Raw genomic sequence first — 22624 nt, 5'->3', positions numbered from 1 at the left:
TCACTCCAAAGCCACTAATAGCGGAGAACAAACGTAGAGATTATGGTAGGGTACGAAACCACCTCAAAGCTATTCTTTTGGATCAATCTATAAAAGAGTTCGTACTAGAATAACACCTTAAGATACAAATCAACCAAAACCATAATGTCACCTAGATACTCCATTGTCACCTCAAGTATCCGTGGGCATGATTATACGATATGCATCACACAATCTCAGATTCATCCAACCAACACAAAGTACTTCAAAGAGTGCCCCAAAGTTTCTATCGGAGAGTCAAGAACATGTGCCAACCCCTATGCATAGGTTCCCAATGTCACGAAACCGCAAGTTGATCACCAAAACATACATCAAGTGGCACATGATATCCCATTGTCACCACAGATAATCACGGCAAGACATACATCAAGTGTTCTCATAAAAGACTCAATCCGATAAGATAACTTCAAAGGGGAAACTCAATTCATCACAAGAGAGTAGAGGGGGAGAAACATCATAAGATCCAACTACAATAGCAAAGCTCGGGATACATCAAGATCGTGCCATAGAGGGAACACGAGAGAGAGAGAGATCAAACACATAGCTACTGGTACATACCCTCAGCCCCGAGGGTGAACTACTCCCTCCTCATCATGGATAGCGCCGGGATGATGAAGATGGCCACCGGTGATGGGATCCCCCTCCGGCAGGGCGCCTAAACGGGCTCTCGAGAGGTTTTTGGTGGCTACAGAGGCTTGCAGCGGCAGAACTCCCGATCTATCTTCTGTTCTGGAAGTTTTACGATAGGTAGGTATATATGGGTGCAGGGGGTACGTCGGTGGAGCTACGGGGGCCCCATGAGGTAGGGGGCGCCTAGGGGGGTGGGCACGCCCCCACCCTCGTGTGCAGCCCGTGTCTCCCCTGACGTGCACTCCAAGTTCCCTGGGCTGCTTTCCTTCCAAAAATAACTTCTCTAGTTGATTTCGTTCTGTTTTGACTCCGTCTGATATTCTTTTTCCTCGAAACACTGAAATAGGCATAAAACAGCAAATCTGGGCTGGGCCTCCGGTTAATAGGTTAGTCCCAAAAATAATATAAAAGTGGATAATAAATCCCAATATTTCCTAAAAACAGTAGATAAAGTAGCATGGAGCAATCAAAAATTATAGATACGTTGGAGACGTATCAGTGGCCGCGGAGGATGCGACTCTCTTCTCGTACCCGGTGCAATGGAGGCGGCGGATGACGACACACCCGACGGATGTGGCCATGGACGATGCGGCGCTCTTCTTGTACTAGATACAATGCAGGCGGTGGACGACGACGCCGGACCAGTAGACTACATCAACACCGCCAGGCCCATCGCCAAGATCATCAACCCGGTGCCGTGGAGGACCACGGTGTGGAGCTCGCGAGGATGTCGCCGCCGTGCCATGGAGGATGGCGACACGGAGCTCGCCAGGACGACGCCCATCGTCTTCATCAAACAGGCGCCTTGGAGGACCGCGGTGTGGAGCTCGCGAGGATGTGCCGCCGTGCTACGGAGGATGGCGACACGGAGCTCGCCAGGACGACGCCTGTCATCTTCATCAAATAGGCACCATGGAGGACGGAGGTGTGGAGCTCGCGACGATGCCGCCGCATGCCGCGGAGGATGGCGATATGGAGCTCGCCAAGACGATGCCCATCGCTAACATCATCTACCTGGTGCCGTGGAGGATCGTGGTGTGGAGCTCGCTAGGACGACATTCATCGTCAACATCATCAAGCTGGTGCCGCGGTGGACGGAGGCAAGGAGCTCGCGGGACGACACCACCAATCTCTACCTTATCAAGACGGAGCCCGCGACCTGGAGCCCATGAAGATGACATACGCCCCCAGAGGCCGCGATACGAAGAAGATGGTGTTACGCGATGACACGTCTTCACCAACCCTTAGCACGTTCCCCGCGATGTGTTTCCTTTGTCTTGGCGGGCCACCGAATACGGCGTCCAGCCGAGACGAGGTTCACTCTTCATGGTGTACAGGTCTCAACGTACAGGCAGCGTGCTCCTTGTCTTAGCAGACCACCGAATACGACATCTAGCTAGGACGAGGCATCAACCACGCCGTTCCATGATGTCACCTTTTTTCGGCACCGCGATGCTTTGCCCTTGTCTTGGTGGACCACCGAATACAGCCTCCAGAGGATACGAGGTGCACTGTCAGGACCCCGACTCAATGCCACATCGATCTAGCATGTAACACCTCATATCACTTTGCGGCCTCACGCACGGTATTCCCACGGGTGTCGCCTTACCTTAGCCCGGGACCGTTTGCGCCTTTTGGCACACGTATATGACAGTGTCGCTAGCATCCATATGATAAGGAGCCCGGGCTGACATGGCTAGTCGTAAACCCAAAGTGGCACAGACTTACAGGGACAGGCATCCATGACCCAGCATCGAACGTGTCGGTCATCAGCGAGTGAATCCAGGCTGTAGCACTGGGCTAGCAGGACTCCGGTGAACCGGGCTGTAGCGGGCTAGCAGGACTTCGGTATTCATCGCGTGACATTTCCCCGAAGGGACAGACACAGGATCGAAGAAGGACACATGCCGGCCTGCCTAAGTGTTCCGGAGCAGTAGCAAGCTACCAGGGCTCAGTGGAAGCACTAGGAGACATTTCCCGGTAAGAGAGGCTACTAAGAATAAACAACTAGGTAGTCAGATCCCACACATAACAATACACATTACACGTACGCATAACATGCAAGTATGTGCTGTACAACATGGCATCACAGCATAACTCAACAATCATATAGAATAAGGCTCAGAAGAGCCATCACAGCATTTATTACAAACAGGGGTCACATGACCCAACAGTCAGAGCAATCAAGCAACAAGCGGAAGCATTACATGTCTGGGTACAGACATCTACAAATGAAAAAGGCTGAAGAGCCTGACTATCTACAACATCCGATCAAGATCGTAGCTGAGGTACTAGCTACTAGTCGAAGTCCACGAGAACACTAGTAAGACCGAAGTCTCCGCTGCAAAAACATAAATAAAGCAACATGAGTACAAAGGTACTCAGCAAGACTTACATCAGATCCTATCATACATGCATTTGTATCAAGAGGGTAATGTGGGGTTTAGTTGCAGCAAGCCAGCTTTGACTCTGTGGCTATCCTGTTCTACGACTACCAGAAACTCTTGAGGTGAAACAACGTACACGAGTCCACTAATCACCACACAATACACTACTATGGATTCATCCCCGTCTCCCTACGAGAAGGCCATCCATAGCACTCACACTTGTCTTGAGCATTTTATAGTATCCACTTCAAGTTGTCTATGTACCATGTAAGCATCCAAGAAGTCCATAACCGCGGACCCGGCTATTCGAATAGATCATGTTAACCCTGCAGGGGTGTACTTCTTCACACACGCTCTCGCCACTTACCGCCATGTACACGTCATGTATCTCGGCAACCTTCAAGCGGAAGCCTGGCGAGGGTGTCGGCCACGACCTGACTAACCACACAAGACTCTAGTCCAGGTTTATCGCCTATTCGGGTTCCATCCGCAAGGAGATCCGGCCGGGGTGTCGCTCACGGCCCCAAACGATGTGAGCAGGGTTCCCGAGCCCACCAACCGGGTGCCACTCGGTACACCGTGCCACGTGTGCCTAGTCTGTCCCAAGCCCACCCTGCCGGGTGCCACTTGGTAGAAAAATAGCACTACCTACAAACACCAGAAACTAGTTGCGACTCCTGGACAGAGACCAAGTTGGTTAATAAGTCGAGAGGGGTCGAGTTACCGGAACCCAATGTGTGGTAGTATCGAGTCATTGGACAACATACATAGAACTCAGTGCTTAAGGACGGTTCCAGTGAGACAACCCACCATGTACTCCTACATGGCCTCTCACCGCTACCTTTACCAAATCGTGTTCACACACTTCACTCTCAGCATCAGAACATATCGTAACACTCCAATTCATTCCCAATGAACCAGACCTGACACAACTCTAAGCAATAGCAGGCATAGCATGGTAGGAACACAACAATGGCTTCAATCAACTCCTACACATGCTAGTGGGTTTCAACTATTTACTGTGGCAATGACAGGTCATGCAGAGGAATGGGTTCAACTACCGCAGCACAAAGTAGCAGATGAATCGTTGTTGTCCTAATGCAATAACTGAGAGCAGGAGCGAGAGAGTAGGGTTTTATCGAAATGAACAAGGGGGTTTGCTTGCCTGGTAAATCAACAAGGGAGGCACTGCTTCACAGACAGGTACTCTGGAACGTCTCCGGAGCAGGACCTATCGAGAAGGAACGGTGCCGGCAATCAATACACAATCATATGCAACAATATGATGCATGAACATGGCATGTAGATGTGATGCTGTTTGAGCTAATGAATCTAGTAAACATTTGGTTTGAAGTCCATTTGAACCAAAGGTTCAAATGCATTTCTAAATTAAGTCTCTTATATATGCCATAATGTGTTTTCCCATATTCAGCATGTATAAGTTGGTTTTTCATGCATGAAACTAGTACAGATGGAAAGGTTGCATTTTTCTGATAATTTTTCATATATAAATTATTTTAATCTGAGCTACGGTTGAATTGTTATGAATTTTTGAAGTTTAAAACATTTTCTGGATTTTCTGAATTATTTTTAATTCCAGAAAATATATAATTGCGTCAGCATGACGTCATCACTACATCAGCGGGTCAACGCGGCTGTCCAGGTCAAATCTGACGTGTGGGACCCACACGTCAGTGACAGGGGGGTTAACAGGGGTTAATTTAGTTTAATTAAAAGGTTAGGGGGGGTCGGGCCCACTGGTCAGTGTTAGTGGCTAGTTAGGTTTGGTTTATTTTTTTTAATTAGAATTAGCAGGGCCTGGCCCCACTAGTCAGCGACCCTGGGGGGTCAAACCCGGTCAACTCGCCGGCGTTTAGCCGCCAGCGAGGCCCGAGACGGCGGAACGCCACGGGAATCACCCACAGGGCTCCGTTCGAGGCGTGTTTAGGCTCTTCGAAGAGCTGGCGATGCGGCGCGTCGAGCAGTGCCCTCGGCCAGAGCTGGGGTGGCCGAGAACGACGTCGGCGACCACGCTTTGCGGCCGCCAGAGTTCGGCTGTGTTCGGGGGCGCGGCTGCAGCGTGCAAATGCGCGAACTAAAGCGCTAGCGGGGCACTACGAGGTGCGGCGAGAGTGCTAGGTGCACGAGCGTGGCCAAAGGGTCGCCGGAGCAACGCCGGCGACAAGCTCGAGCGGAGGCGAGCTTCGGCCATGGCGGGACTGAGGCCTAGACGGCGTAATCGCGAGGAGGAGGAGAGGGGTTCGAAGCAGAGGCTCACGGGGAGGTCGATGGGCTGGTCAGCTTGCTCGGGGAAGGCCGGAGCAGAACAGGGCGGCGAAGACGATCTCGGACGGCCGAGGTTGAAGACGAGGACGGTGGCGACGATGGAGGCCGTCCGGAGGTTCGTGGCTCGACGAGGAGGTGGAGGGGGTTGTGGCGGAGCTCGTGGACTCCACTGAGGAGCGAGGGGACGGCGGGGAGCGCGTCGGTGGTGGGCTGCGGCGGCGGCAGCGCTTCGGGCGCGGGGAGAGGGAGATGTCCAGGGGAGGAGGGAGAGCGAGAGAGAGGGGAAAAGGACCGGGGCGGCGCGTGGCGTCGTTCCAGGCATCCAGACGAGGAGGGGAGAGGCAGGCAGGGAGGGAGGTGGCGTGGCCGGGCGCGTGGCCGCGGCCGGCTGTGGCGCGGGCACGCACCTGCTTGGGCGAGGGGGAGAAGACGACAGAGGAGCTGGCGGGCTGGGCCGCCTCCTGGCTGGGCCGGCCTGCTGCTGCTGGGCTGCGCAGGGGAGAGCCCCAGGTAAGCATAGGTGAGGTTTTCCTGTTTTATTTCCCTTTTTCTATTTTTTTCTGACATTTGTTTGGTTTAATAAAAATACTAAACCATTTTATTTGCTTATGCCAATTTTTGCAGGAGCTAGATATATTATTCCAGAGCTCTTTTATAAATGGCATAATTTTTGGACCATATTTCATATATATAGAAATATATTTCCAATGCAAATATTTATCGAATTAATCCAAATGGCCAAAATAAATATCCATGAGCTCCTAAAAATATTGTTTTGATTTTTATCTCTGTCCAATATTTTTAGAGGGCATCATGAGCATTTTCTTGGACCCTTTTGGAGAAATTTTTATTTGGGTCATTTCAAAAAATGATTCTGAGGGTTCCACCAATCCTCATTTCAAATTTAAATGAAATTTAAATATGATGCACAAATAGCTAGCTAGTCTAAGTCATACCAGACTAGGGATGTGACAACTCGCCCCCACTTGAAAGAATCTCGTCTCGAGATTCAGGGGTCGACGGAAAGAAAGCGGGGTACTCCAGTCGAAGACGATCTTCTCGCTCCCAAGTAGCTTCTCTCTCGGAATGATGAGACCACTGAACTTTGAGAAACTTGATGTTCTGACGTCGAGTGACACGCTCTGCTTGATCAAGAATGCGAACCGGGTACTCTCGGTATGTGAGGTTATCTTGGAGATCAAGCGTTTCGTGGTCCACTCCACGGATAGGATCCGAGAAGCAACGCCTGAGTTGAGAGACGTGGAAGACATCATGAACTCGAGAAAGATGTGGGGGTAGTTCCAACTGGTAGGCAACCTCTCCTCGTTTAGCGAGAATACGAAAAGGACCAATGTAACGAGGAGCCAACTTGCCCTTGATACCGAAACGATGGGTACCCTTCAAAGGAGTAACCCGAAGGTAAGCTTGGTCGCCAATTTCATAAGTCATATCCTTATGATGACGATCGTACTGGCTCTTCTGACGAGACTGGGCTGTTTTCAAATTCTCACGAATGATGCGAACTTGCTCTTCTGCCTCCTGGATCATATCCGGTCCAAAGAATTGTCTTTCACCGGTTTCTGACCAGTTCAAAGGTGTTCGACATCTTCGTCCATAGAGAACCTCAAAAGGAGCTTTCTTGAGGCTGGATTGGTAGCTATTGTTATAAGCAAACTCGGCGAAAGGAAGACATTTCTCCCAATCCATACCGAATGAGATAACGCAAGCTCTGAGCATGTCTTCGAGAATTTGATTGACCCGTTCCACCTGACCACTCGACTGAGGGTGGAAAGCGGTACTGAAGGAAAGATGGGTTCCCATGGCAGTTTGGAAACTCTCCCAGAAATGAGAAGTGAAAAGACTGCCACGGTCTGAATTGATCTCTAGTGGAACACCATGAAGTGACACTATTCGAGAAATATATAAGTCAGCAAGCTGACTAGCAGTGATATTTTCTCGAACAGGAAGGAAGTGAGCCACTTTGGAAAGACGATCAATGACTACGAAGATAGCATTATTCCCTCTCTTGGTCCTGGGAAAGCCGGTGATGAAGTCCATACCAACTTTATCCCATTTCCATTCAGGAATAGCTAAAGGCTGAAGGGTGCCAGCAGGTCTTTGATGCTCTGCCTTAACGCGACGACATACGTCACATTTAGCAATGAACTCAGCGATTTCTCTCTTCATCCTAGTCCACCAGAACCTCTGGCGTAGGTCCTGATACATCTTAGTGCTACCGGGATGAATTGTGAGAGGAGATTCATGCGCCTCCTTAAGAATCAACTGCCGAAGATGTTGCTTCTTGGGAACCACCAAGCGATTCTCAAAGAAAACAACACCGCGATCATCCATAGAGAAACATCCACCAACTCCCTTCTTAATGTTTCTCTTGATCCGGGTAATCCCCGTATCATGTTTCTGGGCTTCGATGATAAGATCCACAAGGGTAGGTTTCGCCACCAAGGTAGAAAGGAATCCGCGAGGAGCAATGTGAAGATTAAGCTTACAGAATTCCTCATGGAGAAGTGGTTGGCCTTGCTGCAACATGAGATTGTTGCAATAGGATTTACGGCTTAGAGCATCAGCCATGACATTGGCTTTGCCTGGGGTGTAGGTAATCCCTAGATCATAATCTGTGATTAACTCCAACCAACGTCTTTGCCTAAGGTTCAGATCCGGTTGGGTGAAGATATACTTGAGACTCTGGTGATCGGTGTAGATCTCGCAACGTTTACCAAGGAGGTAATGTCGCCAGGTCTTGAGTGCATAGACTACGGCTGCAAGCTCTAGATCATGTGTAGGATAATTCTCCTCATGTGGATGCAACTGTCGAGATGCATAGGCAATCACATGACGATCCTGCATAAGAATGCAACCTAGTCCTTGTCGTGAGGCGTCGCAGTAGATAATAAAGTCTTTAGTGAAATCCGGTGGCACAAGTATGGGAGCAGAAGTCAGGCGTCTTTTCAGTTCCTGAAAACTGTACTCACACTGTGGGGACCACTCAAACTTTTTATCTTTCTTGAGAAGTTCCGTGAGGGGTTTGGCTACTTTGGAGAAGTTTTCAACAAAGCGGCGACAATAGCTGGCTAGACCAAGGAAACTCCTAACTTGTTTAACGGTCTCAGGTGGAGTCCAATCGAGAACGGCTTGAACTCTCTCGGGATTGACAGCAATGCCCTTACCAGAGATTACGTGGCCTAGGTAGGTCACTTCTGGCAACCAAAATTCACACTTGGAGAACTTGGCATAAAGGCGGTGTTCTCTGAGTTTTTCTAACACAAGTCTAAGATGTTCGGCATGCTCTTCCTCGTTCTTCGAGTAAATAAGAATATCATCGAGGTAAACCACGACGAACTTATCTAAGTACTCCATGAAGATCGAGTTCATCAGGCGGGAGAATGTGGCTGGGGCGTTGGTTAGGCCAAAGGACATGACGGTGTACTCGTACTGGCCATAACGAGTGACAAAAGCTGTCTTGGGAATGTCCCCGTTTCTGATCTTGATTTGATGGTAGCCTAACCTTAAATCCATCTTGGAGAAGACTGAGGATCCAGCGAGCTGATCATACAGGTCGTTGATCCTGGGAAGCGGATACTTGTTCTTTATCGTGACCAAATTAACGGGACGATAATCTACAACCATCCGGTCCGTACCGTCTTTCTTCTTGACAAAGAGGACGGGGCAAGCCCAAGGAGAAGAACTAGGACGGATGAAACCCTTTTGCAAGGACTCATCGAGTTGTTTCTTAAGCTCGGCTAGTTCTAAGGGTGCCATCTTGTAAGGTCTCCGGGAGATTGGAGCTGTTCCTGGGATAAGATCTATGACGAACTCTACATCTCTGTCAGGTGGAACACCTGGCAGTTCCTCTGGAAAGACATCCGGAAAGTCACGGACTACCGGATATCTTCAAGGTCTGGAAGAGGGCTGGCATTAAGAGAATAGAGCTGACGCTTTGCAACTCTAGTGGAGACGGTGACTATCTTGCCAGATGGGTGTGTAAGCTGAACAGATCTTGTGTAACAATCAATCTTGGCATGATGAGCTGTCATCCAGTCCATACCCAAGATGATGTTAATATCTGAAGAGTTGAGGGCTACAAGTGATGCAAGGAATACAAGTCTGTCAACAAGGATTTCGTTACCATGGCTTACACTAGAGGTTTGCCATTTGGATCCAGGAGTTTGGATGACTAGCGGAGTTGGCATTCCACAAAATGACAGGTTGTGCAAGTAGCATAGCTTTCAGAAATGAAGGAGTGAGATGCTCCAGTATCGAATAGAACTGATGCTGGGTGACAATTGACAAGGAGTGTGCCAAGAACGACATCTGGATCATCATGAGCGTCTTTAGCTGAGACGTGATGCACACGTCCACGTTCAGTGGGGGCTGACTTGACACTGATCATCTCGCGTGATGGCTTAATACATCCAACAGTCTTCTCGGGCTGGGGTGGAGCATAACTAGTCTGAGAGCAATCACGTGCATAGTGTCCTGGCTTCCCGCATGTGAAGCAAGTCCCTGAGGTTGGACGGGGACCCGCACTGACAAACGGTCTACCAGTAGGCCTGGGTGGAACATACGACTGAGCTGGAGGAGGCACCACATGAGATGACCTCGGTGTATAACCGGAAGGAAGAGCGGAGTTTGGAACCCAAATCCGGCGCTTCTGGGAACTAGAGCCAGAGGGAGATCCCAAATCACGGGTGTGCTTACGAGACTCCTCGTAAGTGAGTTGAGCTGTCTCTGCATTGATGGCCTTGTTCACAAGGGCTTGGAATGTATCACAATGATGCAGGTGGAGATCACGACGCAACTTGGGGTTGAGACCCTTCCGGAACCTAGCTTGCTTCTTGGTGTCCGTGGACACTTCTTCTGTGGCATAGCGGGCAAGGTTCTCGAACTCTCTGCTATAAGCATCAACAGCCATCTTACTCTGGGTGAAACTACAGAACTCTTCTCTCTTGCGATCAAGGAGGGCCTGGGAATGTGATGCTCGCGAAAAGCCTCAGTGAAATCCTTCCAGGTAGGAATCTGGCCGGCTGGAAGCAAAGTCTCATAGTTCTGCCACCAAAGACTAGCAGGACCTTCCAGGTGGTATGTGGCATAGGTGACCTTGTCATCTTTAGCTACGCTCGCGGAACGCAGCTTATGAGTGATGCTACGGAGCCAGTCATCTGCATCGAGTGGCTCGATGGAATGATGAAAGGTAGGTGGGTGCAAACGAATGAAGTCATGAATGGTAGCAGACTTATTGGACTGGCGTGCGGTGTTCTCCTCGATACGTGCCAACAAACGGTTAGACTCACGCTTGTTCCTCTCCATTTCTAACATGAACTCTGTCAACAAAGGCTGGCCGGGAGGATCCTCATCCCTACCATCTCCGTGGTTCTGGCTACGAGCAACGGAACTTTGCTTAGCTGATGACATCCTGAGAAACGAAACCAAGGACGGAATCAGCATTAACTATAGAATGTAGAATGTAGGACAAGGAATTAGTATCTCTCGAACTCCTAGGGAAATTTCGGCAGCATAACGACAGTAAAATGCTCAGAATGAGACATCCTACTAAAAATGGGGTGGTAACATACTCATCAGTATTACTCAAAGTTCTGAGATCATACTAAGCAGACTACACCGGAATGCTCAAAGCTGGGATATGACTCTGATCAACCAATCCTATGGAACTACGGAGTAGTAACACGTGATCCTGATAGACGGAAGAGAAGCCTAGTTCCTTAACCCCGGAGGAAGATAGGAGGACTCAGATCAGAAGGCCATGAGGTAAAGGAGTAAAAGAGCCTTACGTTCCTTCCCACAATCAATTCCCTTACATAACTAAAGAATTTCTAGACTCAACTTCGACCAGTATGGCTTGGTAAACCTACAGGCAGTCAGGCTCTGATACCAAAGCTGTCAGGACCCCGACTCAATGCCACATCGATCTAGCATGTAACACCTCATATCACTTTGCGGCCTCACGCACGGTATTCCCACGGGTGTCGCCTTACCTTAGCCCGGGACCGTTTGCGCCTTTTGGCACACGTATATGACAGTGTCGCTAGCATCCATATGATAAGGAGCCCGGGCTGACATGGCTAGTCGTAAACCCAAAGTGGCACAGACTTACAGGGACAGGCATCCATGACCCAGCATCGAACGTGTCGGTCATCAGCGAGTGAATCCAGGCTGTAGCACTGGGCTAGCAGGACTCCGGTGAACCGGGCTGTAGCGGGCTAGCAGGACTCCGGTATTCATCGCGTGACATTTCCCCGAAGGGACAGACACAGGATCGAAGAAGGACACATGCCGGCCTGCCTAAGTGTTCCGGAGCAGTAGCAAGCTACCAGGGCTCAGTGGAAGCACTAGGAGACATTTCCCGGTAAGAGAGGCTACTAAGAATAAACAACTAGGTAGTCAGATCCCACACATAACAATACACATTACACGTACGCATAACATGCAAGTATGTGTTGTACAACATGGCATCACAGCATAACTCAACAATCATATAGATAAGGCTCAGAAGAGCCATCACAGCATTATTACAAACAGGGGTCACATGACCCAACAGTCAGAGCAATCAAGCAACAAGCGGAAGCATTACATGTCTGGGTACAGACATCTATAAATGAAAAAGGCTGAAGAGCCTGACTATCTACAACATCCGATCAAGATCGTAGCTGAGGTACTAGCTACTAGTCGAAGTCCACGAGAACACTAGTAAGACCGAAATCTCCGCTGCAAAAACATAAATAAAGCAACATGAGTACAAAGGTACTCAGCAAGACTTACATCAGATCCTATCATACATGCATTTGTATCAAGAGGGTAATGTGGGGTTTAGTTGCAGCAAGCCAGCTTTGACTCTGTGGCTATCCTGTTCTACGACTACCAGAAACTCTTGAGGTGAAACAACGTACACGAGTCCACTAATCACCACACAATACACTACTATGGATTCATCCCCGTCTCCCTACGAGAAGGCCATCCATAGCACTCACACTTGTCTTGAGCATTTTATAGTATCCACTTCAAGTTGTCTATGTACCATGTAAGCATCCAAGAAGTCCATAACCGCGGACCCGGCTATTCGAATAGATCATGTTAACCCTGCAGGGGTGTACTTCTTCACACACGCTCTCGCCACTTACCGCCATGTACACGTCATGTATCTCGGCAACCTTCAAGCGGAAGCCTGGCGAGGGTGTCGGCCACGACCTGACTAACCACACAAGACTCTAGCCCAGGTTTATCGCCTATTCGGGTTCCATCCGCAAGGAGATCCGGCCGGGGTGTCGCTCACGGCCCCAAACGATGTGAGCAGGGTTCCCGAGCCCACCAACCGGGTGCCACTCGGTACACCGTGCCACGTGTGCCTAGTCTGTCCCAAGCCCACCCTGCCGGGTGCCACTTGGTAGAAAAATAGCACTACCTACAAACACCAGAAACTAGTTGCGACTCCTGGACAGAGACCAAGTTGGTTAATAAGTCGAGAGGGGTCGAGTTACCGGAACCCAATGTGTGGTAGTATCGAGTCATTGGACAACATACATAGAACTCAGTGCTTAAGGACGGTTCCAGTGAGACAACCCACCATGTACTCCTACATGGCCTCTCACCGCTACCTTTACCAAATCGTGTTCACACACTTCACTCTCAGCATCAGAACATATCGTAACACTCCAATTCATTCCCAATGAACCAGACCTGACACAACTCTAAGCAATAGCAGGCATAGCATGGTAGGAACACAACAATGGCTTCAATCAACTCCTACACATGCTAGTGGGTTTCAACTATTTACTGTGGCAATGACAGGTCATGCAGAGGAATGGGTTCAACTACCGCAGCACAAAGTAGCAGATGAATCGTTGTTGTCCTAATGCAATAACTGAGAGCAGGAGCGAGAGAGTAGGGTTTTATCGAAATGAACAAGGGGGTTTGCTTGCCTGGTAAATCAACAAGGGAGGCACTGCTTCACGGACAGGTACTCTGGAACGTCTCCGGAGCAGGACCTATCGAGAAGGAACGGTGCCGGCAATCAATACACAATCATATGCAACAATATGATGCATGAACATGGCATGTAGATGTGATGCTGTTTGAGCTAATGCAACTAGTAAACATTTGGTTTGAAGTCCATTTGAACCAAAGGTTCAAATGCATTTCTAAATTAAGTCTCTTATATATGCCATAATGTGTTTTCCCATATTCAGCATGTATAAGTTGGTTTTTCATGCATGAAACTAGTACAGATGGAAAGGTTGCATTTTTCTGATAATTTTTCATATATAAATTATTTTAATCTGAGCTACGGTTGAATTGCTATGAATTTTTGAAGTTTAAAACATTTTCTGGATTTTCTGAATTATTTTTAATTCCAGAAAATATATAATTGCGTCAGCATGACGTCATCACTACATCAGCGGGTCAACGCGGCTGTCCAGGTCAAATCTGACGTGTGGGACCCACACGTCAGTGACAGGGGGGTTAACAGGGGTTAATTTAGTTTAATTAAAAGGTTAGGGGGGGTCGGGCCCACTGGGCAGTGTTAGTGGCTAGTTAGGTTTGGTTTATTTTTTTTAGTTAGAATTAGCAGGGCCTGGCCCCACTAGTCAGCGACCCTGGGGGGTCAAACCCGGTCAACTCGCCGGCGTTTAGCCGCCAGCGAGGCCCGAGACGGCGGAACGCCGCGGGAATCACCCACAGGGCTCCGTTCGAGGCGTGTTTAGGCTCTTCGAAGAGCTGGCGATGCGGCGCGTCGAGCAGTGCCCTCGGCCAGAGCTGGGGTGGCCGAGAACGACGTCGGCGACCACGCTTTGCGGCCGCCGGAGTTCGGCTGTGTTCGGGGACGCGGCTGCAGCGTGCAAATGCGCGAACTAAAGCGCTAGCGGGGCACTACGAGGTGCGGCGAGAGTGCTAGGTGCACGAGCGTGGCCAAAGGGTCGCCGGAGCAACGCCGGCGACAAGCTCGAGCGGAGGCGAGCTTCGGCCATGGCGGGACTAAGGCCTAGACGGCGTAATCGCGAGGAGGAGGAGAGGGGTTCGAAGCAGAGGCTCACGGGGAGGTCGATGGGCTGGTCAGCTTGCTCGGGGAAGGCCGGAGCAGAACAGGGCGGTGAAGACGATCTCGGACGGCCGAGGTTGAAGACGAGGACGGTGGCGACGATGGAGGCCGTCCGGAGGTTCGTGGCTCGACGAGGAGGTGGAGGGGGTTGTGGCGGAGCTCGTGGACTCCACTGAGGGGCGAGGGGACGGCGGGGAGCGCGTCGGTGGTGGGCTGCGGCGGCGGCAGCGCTTCGGGCGCGGGGAGAGGGAGATGTCCAGGGGAGGAGGGAGAGCGAGAGGGAGGGGAAAAAGACCGGGGCGGCGCGTGGCGTCGATCCAAGCATCCAGACGAGGAGGGGAGAGGCAGGCAGGGAGGGAGGTGGCGTGGCCGGGCGCGTGGCCGCGGCCGGCTGTGGCGCGGGCACGCACCTGCTTGGGCGAGGGGGAGAAGACGACAGAGGAGCTGGCGGGCTGGGCCGCCTCCTGGCTGGGCCGGCCTGCTGCTGCTGGGCTGCGCAGGGGAGAGCCCCAGGTAAGCACAGGTGAGGTTTTCCTGTTTATTTCCCTTTTTCTATTTTTTTCTGACATTTGTCTGGTTTAATAAAAATACTAAACCATTTTATTTGCTTATGCCAATTTTTGCAGGAGCTAGATATATTATTCCAGAGCTCTTTTATAAATGGCATAATTTTTGGACCATATTTCATATATATAGAAATATATTTCCAATGCAAATATTTATTGAATTAATCCAAATGGCCAAAATAAATATCCATGAGCTCCTAAAAATATTGTTTTGATTTTTATCTCTGTCCAATATTTTTTTGAGGGCATCATGAGCATTTTCTTGGACCCTTTTGGAGAAATTTTTATTTGGGTCATTTTAAAAAAAAAAGATTCTGAGGGTTCCACCAATCCTCATTTCAAATTTAAATGAAATTTAAATATGATGCACAAATAGCTAGCTAGTCTAAGTCATACCAGACTAGGGATGTGACATGCACCCTGATACGTCTCCGTCATATCTATAATTTTTGATTGTTCCATGCCAATATTATTCACTTTCATATACTTTTTGGCAATTTTTTATATTATTTTTGGGACTAACATATTGATCCAGTGCCCAGTGCCAGTTCCTATCTGTTGCATGTTTTTTGTTTCGCAGAAACCCAATATCAAACGGAGTCCAAACGGGATAAAAACGGACGGAGATTTTTTTGGAATATTTATGATTTTTGGGAAGTAAAATCAACGCGAAACGGTGTCCGAGGTGGTCACGAGGTAGGGGGTGTGCCCTAACCCCCCAGGCGCGCCCCTGACCCTCGTGGTCCACCCGTAAGGAGGTTGACGCTCTTCTTTTGGCGCAAGAAAGATAATTTTATGAGAAAGATCTGGGCGAAAGATTCACCCCAATCGGAGTTACGGATCTCCAGATATAAAGAAAACGGTGAAGGGGTAGAATCAGAGAACGCAGAAACAGAGAGATAGATCCAATCTCGGAGGGGCTCTCGCCCCTCCCAAGCCATGGGAGCCAAGGACCAGAGGGGAAACCCTTCTCCCATCTAGGGAGGAGGTCAAGGAAAAAGAAGAAGAAGGGGGGCTCTCTCCCCCCTTGCTTCCGGTGGCGCCGGAACGCTGCCGGGGGCCATCATCATCACTGTGATCTTCACCAACAACTTCACCGCCTTCATCACCAACTCTTCCTCCCTCTATGCAGCGGTGTAACCTCTCTCTTACCCGCTGTAATCTCTTAAACATGGTGTTCAACGCTATATATTATTTCCCAATGATGTATGGCTATCTTATGATGTTTGAGTAGATCTGTTTTGTCCTATGGGTTAATTGATGATCGTGATTGGTTTGAGTTGCATGTTTTATTATTGGTGCTGTCCTATGGTGCTCTCCGTGTCGCGCAAGCGTGAGGGATCCCCGCTATAGGGTTTGCAATATGTTTATGATTTGCTTATAGTGGGTTGCGTGAGTGACTGAAACACAAACCCGAGTAAGTAGGTTGTTTGCGTATGGGATAAAAGGGGACTTGATGCTTTAATGCTATGGTTGGGTTTTACCTTAATGAATCTTTAGTAGTTGCGGACGCTTGCTAGAGTTCCAATCATATGTGCATATGATCCAAGTAGAGAAAGTATGTTAGCTTATGCCTCTCCTTCAAATAGAATTGCAGTAGTGATTACCGGTCTAGTTATCGATTGCCTTGGACAAATAACTTTCTCGTAACAAAAAGCTCTCTACTAATACTTACTTTATTGCTTCTTTATCTAAACAACCCCTAGCTTTTATTTACGTGTTCTTTACCTTCTTGCAAACCTATCGAAAAACACCTACAAAGTACTTCTAGTTTCATACTTGTTCTAGGTAAAGCGAACGTCAAGCGTGCGTAGAGTTGTATCGGTGGTCGATAGAACTTGAGAGAATATTTATTCTACCTTTAGCTCCTCGTTGGGTTCGACACTCTTACTTATTGAAAGAGGCTACAACTATCCCTATACTTGTGGGTTATCACACCCTTCATTGCATCAGGTCTCGTTTCTCGTACAGGTGGCGTGATCCTTGTCTTAGCAGACCACCGAATACGGCGTCTAGCTGAGATGAGGCATCAACCACGCCCCTCCATAATGTTACCTTTCTTCGGCCCCGCGGCATGATCCTTGTTTTGGCAGACCACCGAATACGGCGTTTGGCCAAGACGAGGCATCCACCACGCCCCTCTAAGATGTTACCTTCCACGGTCTCATGAGGCGGAGCCTTTGTCTTCACAGACCGTCGTAACCTCGGCGTCTAGTCGATACGAGGCACCAACCACATCGGCAATGCCGATGCGAGCGACGGTTAGTTTTACACCGACACCGGTCTCCACAAAAGAATACTCCCACGAGGCAACCCATTGCTTACCCCGACGAAGCTGCTACATCGTCAAGAAGTCCGAGCCAAACAGGATCCATGCTACCCCAATACCGACTACATCAACGCTGTCAAGACTGACGAAGCGCGACGGCGAGGGCGGACGTGGCTAGCACAAAACCATGTTTTGAGCGACACGTGCACCGACGAGGACACGGGCTTTGCCGCTGCCCACACCCTACACACACCATCATCATCATGCATGGAGAACATGAAGCGAGGTCGACAAAGATGACCACACGGCTTAATCGGAGGTATCTCGTGGAGCAACCCGCGGGAGTAATTAACCGGGAGCCTTTCGAGGACCCGGGAACCAGAGACCGCAATCGCTACAGTCAGGCTGGCCGCGCTAGTAGGCCACAGAGCGCAATTTTTGTTACGGGATCTTGTAATTTTGTTTACCCGATGAGATTAATGAAATACTTGTTTCCCGTACCACTTTTCTTTGTGTACTACGATACACTGGCATGCCCGCATTTTTCTTTTCCCTGGCGCATGAGAGAAATCCATACTCCTCCTCTTCCCTTCTCACGGAGCGCGTTATAAAATTTTTCTTGTGTCAAACACAAATCCTTGAAGTACAGAATGTGCTCCATTTCCACTTCCCTCTCCATTTTCTCCTGGATATTGATCATCCTCATCATCTAAGCATCTTCATCGGCTTAATCTGACAAATCGAAGAACTCTTTTAAAATTATTTCGTCAAAATCCATGCCTTGATAATCCTCATTCGACGAACCGTTCGAATCCATCGTTTTTGCCTACAAAAGAATAAAAAAACTGCTCGAACAATTTGTCGAACACATATAGAGGGCAAGGTGTAATCCGAGAAGAGCGAGACGTACCGCGGCGGCATCTAGAGCGGCGGGACATAGTGGACGCGTCCGTCCCTCAACATATCCACCTAATATATGAGCTGGATATGGGGAGCGCCGGTCAGCTCGAGTCTATATGGTAGATTTGAACATTCTTTGTTACAATTTTGTGACCGGACGTCTGCCTGAATGTATAAGTGCATTTGAGAAGCCCAACTGTAGATCTAGCTGTAGATGCTCTAAGTTGGTCCTAAATGTGACAATCTAACACAATCTCTGTATCTCTAATCGTTGCATCAATGCACTAAGATGCAAGCTTTGCATTTCTAGTCTAGAGGAAAAAACTCGACTGATGTTTCATTCCGTATCGTGGCCTGAAGGTACTGCAGAACTAATAAAGGTTAGAACAAGGTGCTCTCTGCATAATATCGGTAGATGCATGATCGCACTTTCTTTTTTGAGATCCTAGACGAGTCGTCCTCTGATTGGAGGATCGTCCACCATAACCCCCCGCTCCCGCAGAGACAGAACCCAAAGGTTCACCTTCTCTTGCGCCCTCCCCGCCGCGACGCCGCCCTCCCCGCCGCCGCGCCGCCCGTTCCCCCTCGTGCCGCCCCTTCCCCCTTCCGGCGCGGGAGATCCGGTTCCTATGGCTGCCCGCGCTTCACGGCTAGCGAGGTGAGCGTGGATTCTGATCGTACTACGTGTATGCATTTCGCTACCGTATTTAAAACCCTAGCGTGATGTCGCCGTTCCTCGCCATCGCCGCCGCCGGCCGCTGACGGCCAGTAGCGCTCCCCTCGTAGATCCGCTCGCCTTGGTGTCAGGTCATAATTGATCTGTAAGCTATGGATCCATGTTTTGTAGATGAATTGTTGGAAGAATTGGGCAGATCAGATGCCTTATTGGGGAACAAGTATGAACTAGGGTTCGTATATCAGCCATGAGAGGCAGTTTGGAATTCTAGAATGATAGATGCTTTTCCAGCCACATCCGGGCTGTGTTCTAGGCTTTACTGCCAACAGTGAAACTTGAAAGTAAAAGAAACTATTGACGGTAATAACGGTAAACTAGATCTGACGGTGGTGACTAGTCGATGACGATGGAGCCTGAGTGAGCCGTCGGATCTGCCAAAGTGGTATTGTCTGGAGCGCTACACACACCTATGCATGAATATATCGACAGTGTTAACTGAATGTGTAGCTTGACATGCCTGACACTCGGGTCACACTGTTCATGCGATGTGCTATTTTGCTGCCATTTATTAAGTCGGTAAGATCATTGTGTCAGATCCTATGCTCATGTGAACCTGAAGCTACTGTCGTCTGGCCTTACCGTTTTGTCAGTTATCGAACAGTTATCCTCGCTTTGCTCAGACAGCTAAGATGAACGCGAAGCCCATTTACTGTTCAGTTTTACCTGTTGTTACTGCTACCGTTTCATTTGTCAATAATTAGTCCAGGCTTTATAAGCATGTGCTGTTGGCTGGCTTAGCCATTGATGAACCATTTCCTGCAAGGAACAATAACAATATATCTATGCAAAGCCCGGCCAAAAAGCAGCAACAATCCTTATATGCAAGCCAGGCTCTTGTTATTTTCCACTCCCTATTATACTTCTGCGGCTACTATTATTTTCCCTTCCTGTTTAGCCTTTGTCTTTGTAATTGTGAGTTAACATCGTATTGATTTATTATTTTCAGGGTTGGCGCTTGTGGACTGCTTAGCTGGAACACCCCCCCGTCTCCTACTCAAAACATCATTCATTCAAAGGTAGGTTGGTTACTTGTTTTACAAACATACTGTGCCACCTATTTATTCTATCATTCATCTCTAGGTGCAAATATAATTCCTAAAATAGCTACTCTGCTAGTAAATGCTGGAGTCAAAAAGTTTTTATATGAGGGTCTCATTTGAATTGTTACCTTTGATCGAGATGTTGCAGAAAATGTCGTTGATTTCCTGCTGCCCCACTTCCTAACATATTAGTAAACCTACCTAAGAGATCGTCTTGTCCACTTCTGCCTGCTTGAGAATGAAGATTCTCAAGTACATTATTTTATTGAGCCAAATAAATTTATGCTTATGGAGGAATGTTGTTGCCTGAATTGCTTCAGAATGCTTATGGAGTAGTTTGCAAAAACTAAGGGCTTTATATTATGAAACAGAGGTGGTATTTATTTTCTTTATGCTACAGTTTTCATTTAATAAGATAAATATCTTTAGTTACTGAAATATCTTTGGAATTCAATAGCTATGTCTTGTTAAATCTTATACAACAGTGTCACCATCTTACTTATCATGTGATGAATCCTTATGTGCAGGAGCGTTGGCTGATGAGGAAGCCATGTTTGTTTAGAAATCCTACTTCGTCTATTCAGGGTGGCGATGACAGATCCAATCTTCTGTGGAATGGCCTAGCTTTTGCAGTAGCATCAATATCAGCATTGCTCTTGTCACAGGAGCGAGTCAGCGCTGCTGATGAACCACCCAGAGAGATCACTGCAGAGGATATTGCTGCTTGGATCAGGGAACTGCCTGATGATGAAGAGGACCAGTTCATCAAAAGACAGCAATTTGATGCATGGGTGAAGCAGTGCAACAAGGAATACTCCAGTGAGTCTGCAAAAGAGTATAGGTACCATCTATTCAAAGGAAGATCGTCCTATCTAGAGCTCTGCAGTAAAGTCAAAGATGAGGCCTTTAGAAGACAAATGACAATGGCGGCAGATCTTACTGAGGACTAGTTTATTTTTATGACCCGTCTTCCGCCTGACAGCGTTGATTGGCGAGCGCTAGGTGCAGTAACCAGTGTAAGAGACCAGTTAGCCTGTGGATCTTGCTGGGCCATTGCACCTGTTGAAGCAACTGAAGCTTTGCACTGGATATTGTATGGAGAACTACTGCAAGAACTCCCCCCCCCCCCCGGCCCTCGCGTCGCCCCCCTGGGCGACTAGGGTTCCGCGGCCGCCGCCACCCCCCTCCACGCCCTTCTTCCCCTCGCCGCTACCGGAGACGGCCGCCGGGAAGCCTGCGCGGGCACCGGTGAAGGTGGCGGCGAGGATGTAGGCGCTCCATCCCCTCTCGGAGGCCTGCGGTTCCTGGGGCGGCGGCCCCAACCGGAGAGGCGGCGTTGTCGGGCGGTGGGCGGCGTTCGCAGGGGTGCTGGCCAGTGTGCCTGGCCGCGCGGGCGGCGGGTGGTTGGTGGAATCCGGCCGCGGCGCGAAGATTCTTCGTCAGATCTGGAGGTTCGAAATCCCTTCCCGGCTACCTCTCTCTCGCCGTCGGCGGTGGCTTGTGATTTGCTCTCTGGCCCTGGCGTTGGTGCGAGTTGGTGGACAGCTAGGGGACCGGGGGAAACCTTGGCCGGTCCGGCCGGTCCGGCGGCGGCAACGCCCAAGGGCGCTGCTTTCCTCCATGGGGGCGCAGCCGAGATCCCCTGCTTCCACCCCGACTCACCCTGCCCGGGTGAAAACCTTATATCCTCTCGGATTTGGCGGCGGCGGCGCCTTGCGCGCCGTGACCTTGCTGGAGGCGCCGTTAGGGAGGCGGGATGCGGTCGGGAGGCGCTGCAGGTGAGGGACGGAGCTGCCTCCTCTTCATCGTCCGATTCCACGAAGCGTATTTCCACCTAGCTGGGCATGGACCGTGGCGGAGCGGCCGGCTAGGGATATCCCAAATTGAAGTGGCCGCACTATGTCCACCTTCCGATGTGAGGGCGGCATTCTTCGAGCTCTAGGGTGAGCTCCTCGAAACCCCGACGGTGCGGCGCCTACGAGCCATGGCGAGGGGGTAGGGTCCCTCTTCGGTGATTGAGATGGAAGATGTTGTTCCCCTTCTTCTCTAGGTGTTCCTGGAGCATGGCCATCTTTGAAGGTCGGATATGCCCTGCTTTGCTGCTCTGCTTTTCCTCATATGATCCTAGTGTGGAGTGCTCGGCCTTTGCAAGCTGTAATCTTAATTTCCTTTGCATTAGCTGCTTGTGGAGGTTGTAGTTAGCGTTTCAGTCCAGTGTTCCCATTGTATCCTTCTGACCGCTGTAATTTGGTTGTTTGCTGTAACTCCTGGCCGGTTGATGGCTTTGTTAATTCAAAGCCGGGCTCCTCGCAAGCCTTCGTTCTAAAAAAAAAAGAACTACTGCAATTCTCTGTGCAACAAGTGCTGGACTGTGAATACCATCGGGAAGGCTGCAAAGGGGGTCAGTTCAGCTTCGCATTTCAATATATTGAGCAGAATGGCTTAACAACAGAACAGGAGTATCCATTCAATGAGTATGTCTATGAAGATGATGTACGCGTGACAGAATGCCAGTCTTTTGGCAAGCCTTTGATAGCAAGAATTGGTGGGTCTCTGAAGGTTCCGCGATCTGATCACTACCTGATGAAGGCTGTTTCTATAAATCCTGTCGCTATCACCATCTTTATTGCTCCATCTTCTTTTGATCAGTATGATGGTGGTTTGATGACAATTGAGAAATACCCCCCACCTGACTCATTTG

The 22624-nt window shown here is 49.4% G+C and overlaps 1 protein-coding gene across 1 annotated transcript; it reads left to right on the top strand.

The window, feature by feature from the left end:
- The first annotated feature begins 1581 nt into the window (after positions 1 to 1581).
- LOC123067735 (uncharacterized) lies at positions 1582 to 22233 on the top strand. The gene is made up of 4 exons (XM_044490402.1): positions 1582 to 1704; positions 18597 to 18805; positions 19830 to 19899; positions 20451 to 22233. The coding sequence occupies exons 1-4, from the start codon at positions 1582 to 1584 to the stop codon at positions 20871 to 20873; spliced, it is 825 nt and encodes a 274-aa protein (XP_044346337.1). The 3' UTR covers positions 20874 to 22233.
- Positions 22234 to 22624: the final 391 nt, after the last annotated feature.

This window comes from Triticum aestivum, chromosome 3B (genome assembly GCF_018294505.1).
Source record: "Triticum aestivum cultivar Chinese Spring chromosome 3B, IWGSC CS RefSeq v2.1, whole genome shotgun sequence".
Classification (NCBI taxonomy): domain Eukaryota; kingdom Viridiplantae; phylum Streptophyta; class Magnoliopsida; order Poales; family Poaceae; genus Triticum; species Triticum aestivum.
Note: the sequence above shows the minus strand (reverse complement) of the source record. Positions and strands in the feature narration are given on the sequence as shown.

What these genes read in the sequence shown, in the direction of transcription:
- LOC123067735 (XM_044490402.1), top strand. Translation starts at nt 1,582, where the DNA reads ATGGAGGACGGAGGTGTGGAGCTCGCGACGATGCCGCCGCATGCCGCG. An exon ending in CGCGCTTCACGGCTAGCGAG is followed by an intron (nt 18,806 to 19,829) that starts GTGAGCGTGGAT and finishes TATTATTTTCAG; the next exon opens with GGTTGGCGCTTGTGGACTGC. An exon ending in AAAACATCATTCATTCAAAG is followed by an intron (nt 19,900 to 20,450) that starts GTAGGTTGGTTA and finishes CCTTATGTGCAG; the next exon opens with GAGCGTTGGCTGATGAGGAA.